This window comes from Nestor notabilis, unplaced genomic scaffold, assembly GCF_000696875.1.
Source record: "Nestor notabilis isolate BGI_N333 unplaced genomic scaffold, ASM69687v1 scaffold9603, whole genome shotgun sequence".
Taxonomy (NCBI): domain Eukaryota; kingdom Metazoa; phylum Chordata; class Aves; order Psittaciformes; family Psittacidae; genus Nestor; species Nestor notabilis.
Genome location: NW_009920577.1, coordinates 648 through 2,187, shown reverse-complemented (window position 1 = coordinate 2,187; position 1,540 = coordinate 648). Strand labels below are relative to the sequence as shown.

At 61.2% G+C, this 1,540-nt stretch overlaps 1 protein-coding gene across 1 annotated transcript in view; it reads left to right on the top strand.

The window, feature by feature from the left end:
• OCRL (oculocerebrorenal syndrome of Lowe) overlaps positions 1-1,540 on the top strand; it is a gene marked incomplete at both ends in the record, with an annotated part of 16,334 nt that overhangs the window by 14,507 nt on the left and 287 nt on the right. The window contains one exon of the mRNA XM_010010729.1: positions 1,448-1,540. This exon is cut by the window's right edge and continues 7 nt beyond it. Within this exon, the coding sequence (XP_010009031.1) occupies positions 1,448-1,540 (93 nt within the window). The remainder of the gene's footprint in view (positions 1-1,447) is intronic.

Sequence of the window (1,540 nt, the reverse complement as noted above, 5' to 3'; positions counted from 1 at the left end):
CGCCCATTCAGACCTTTGGTGGCTCATTGGAGCTAGCTCTGTGCTGGCGTCCTGGGCTGGGTGACTTGTCCATCCCCAGGCTGCCAGAGCAGTGGCAGGGTAAAACAGGAGAGGGAATGGATGAACCTTCTCAAGAGGGGATTGAACTCGGGTGTTGAACCAGATGAAGCTCCCAGGCTGCTTCTGGCAGACGGGAGGGAGGAGGCTGGTGCCTGCCTCTGGGAAGAGCCTTTTGCAGAGCATCCTCCTTCCCACGTCGTCCTCCTCTTCCCTCTGTCCTTGCCTTTCGCCTTCCCTTCCCCGCACACGGCAGGAGAGGGCGCTCGGTGCCCGGCCAAGGCACACGGGAAGCCGAAGGCTCCTGCTCCTCCTCCTCAGCCCTGAGGAGCCCCGAGCCGCCGCCTCCTCTGCTCTAAGCCGCCGGGGTCTCTGCCTTGGGGGTGTCCGCAGATCTCCGGTGATGCCAAGGGCAGCCTCTGGCACTGCCTCGGTGCCGCAGTGCCCTGGCCTGGGGTTTGCTGCTGAGGAGCCCTTGGCTTGCAGGGAGGCTCCACAGCTCTCGCCTCTTCCCCCTGGGAGGAATGGAAGCTGTAATGCTCCAGCCCGACACACTGGTTCCCAGCCCCCTGCGTGCTTGGTGAGTGGGGCAGCATGTCCCGGTGTGTGCTGGTGATGTGCAGGGCAGAGCGGGGCTCTGCGTGTGGTGACTGCCCGTGCCAGGGCGCTCGTGCCAGCCTGGCGCACGAGCTGTGAGTGATCATGTGAGGGGTGGCCACCACTGTCCCCTAGGCTGGATGGGGCTTGGAGCAACCTGCTCTGGTGGAAGGTGTCCCTGCCCGTATCAGGGGGTTGGGACTGGATGAGCTTTAAGGTCCCTTCAACCCAAACCAGGCTGGGATTGTGTGATTGTCACAGAAGCTGACTGCTGGAAGGAAGCGCTTTGCATTTGGCTTCTGGTGCTCCTCTGCTGGTACTCTTTGTTGTGTCCCCTGGGTTCTGCTCCTGCTCCTGCTCCTGCTGGTCTCTTCTGGGGGCTTCTCCTGAATGGGCTGCAGGAGCACTGTGCATGGCTCTGCCCTGGGAGCACGCAGGAACAGGAGCAACTGTAAAGTGAGAGTAAAATCAAGCAAATCCCACTGGTCCCGGTAAAGATTGTGCTGCTGGAGGCTTCTGAGCACTTGAGCTCATCAGCTGCTTTGCATGAGTAAGTGGGAAAACGTGACGGTGGTGTTGGGACAGTCTGTGTTCAGCAGATCCTCTCCTTAGGAAAATGGGGAAAGGAGCCTGAGAAAACTGGGACCAGCGGAGCGATGGCTCTGTGCTGTTAAGAGCAAGTGAGGCCGGACGGGTGCTGGGTCCTGCTGCTTGCCCTCTCAAGGCTTTCTTCACCCAGGCCCTTTGGGGGCACTGGGGTTTCCCTGACACCTCCTGTGCTCTTGGCTACCAGGAGAAGTCTGTGCTGCAGATGGGTGCCCTGGACAGCGAGGAGGCCAGTGGGATGCCGCTGCAGGTGCCCAAAGAGATGTGGCTGGCGGGGGGG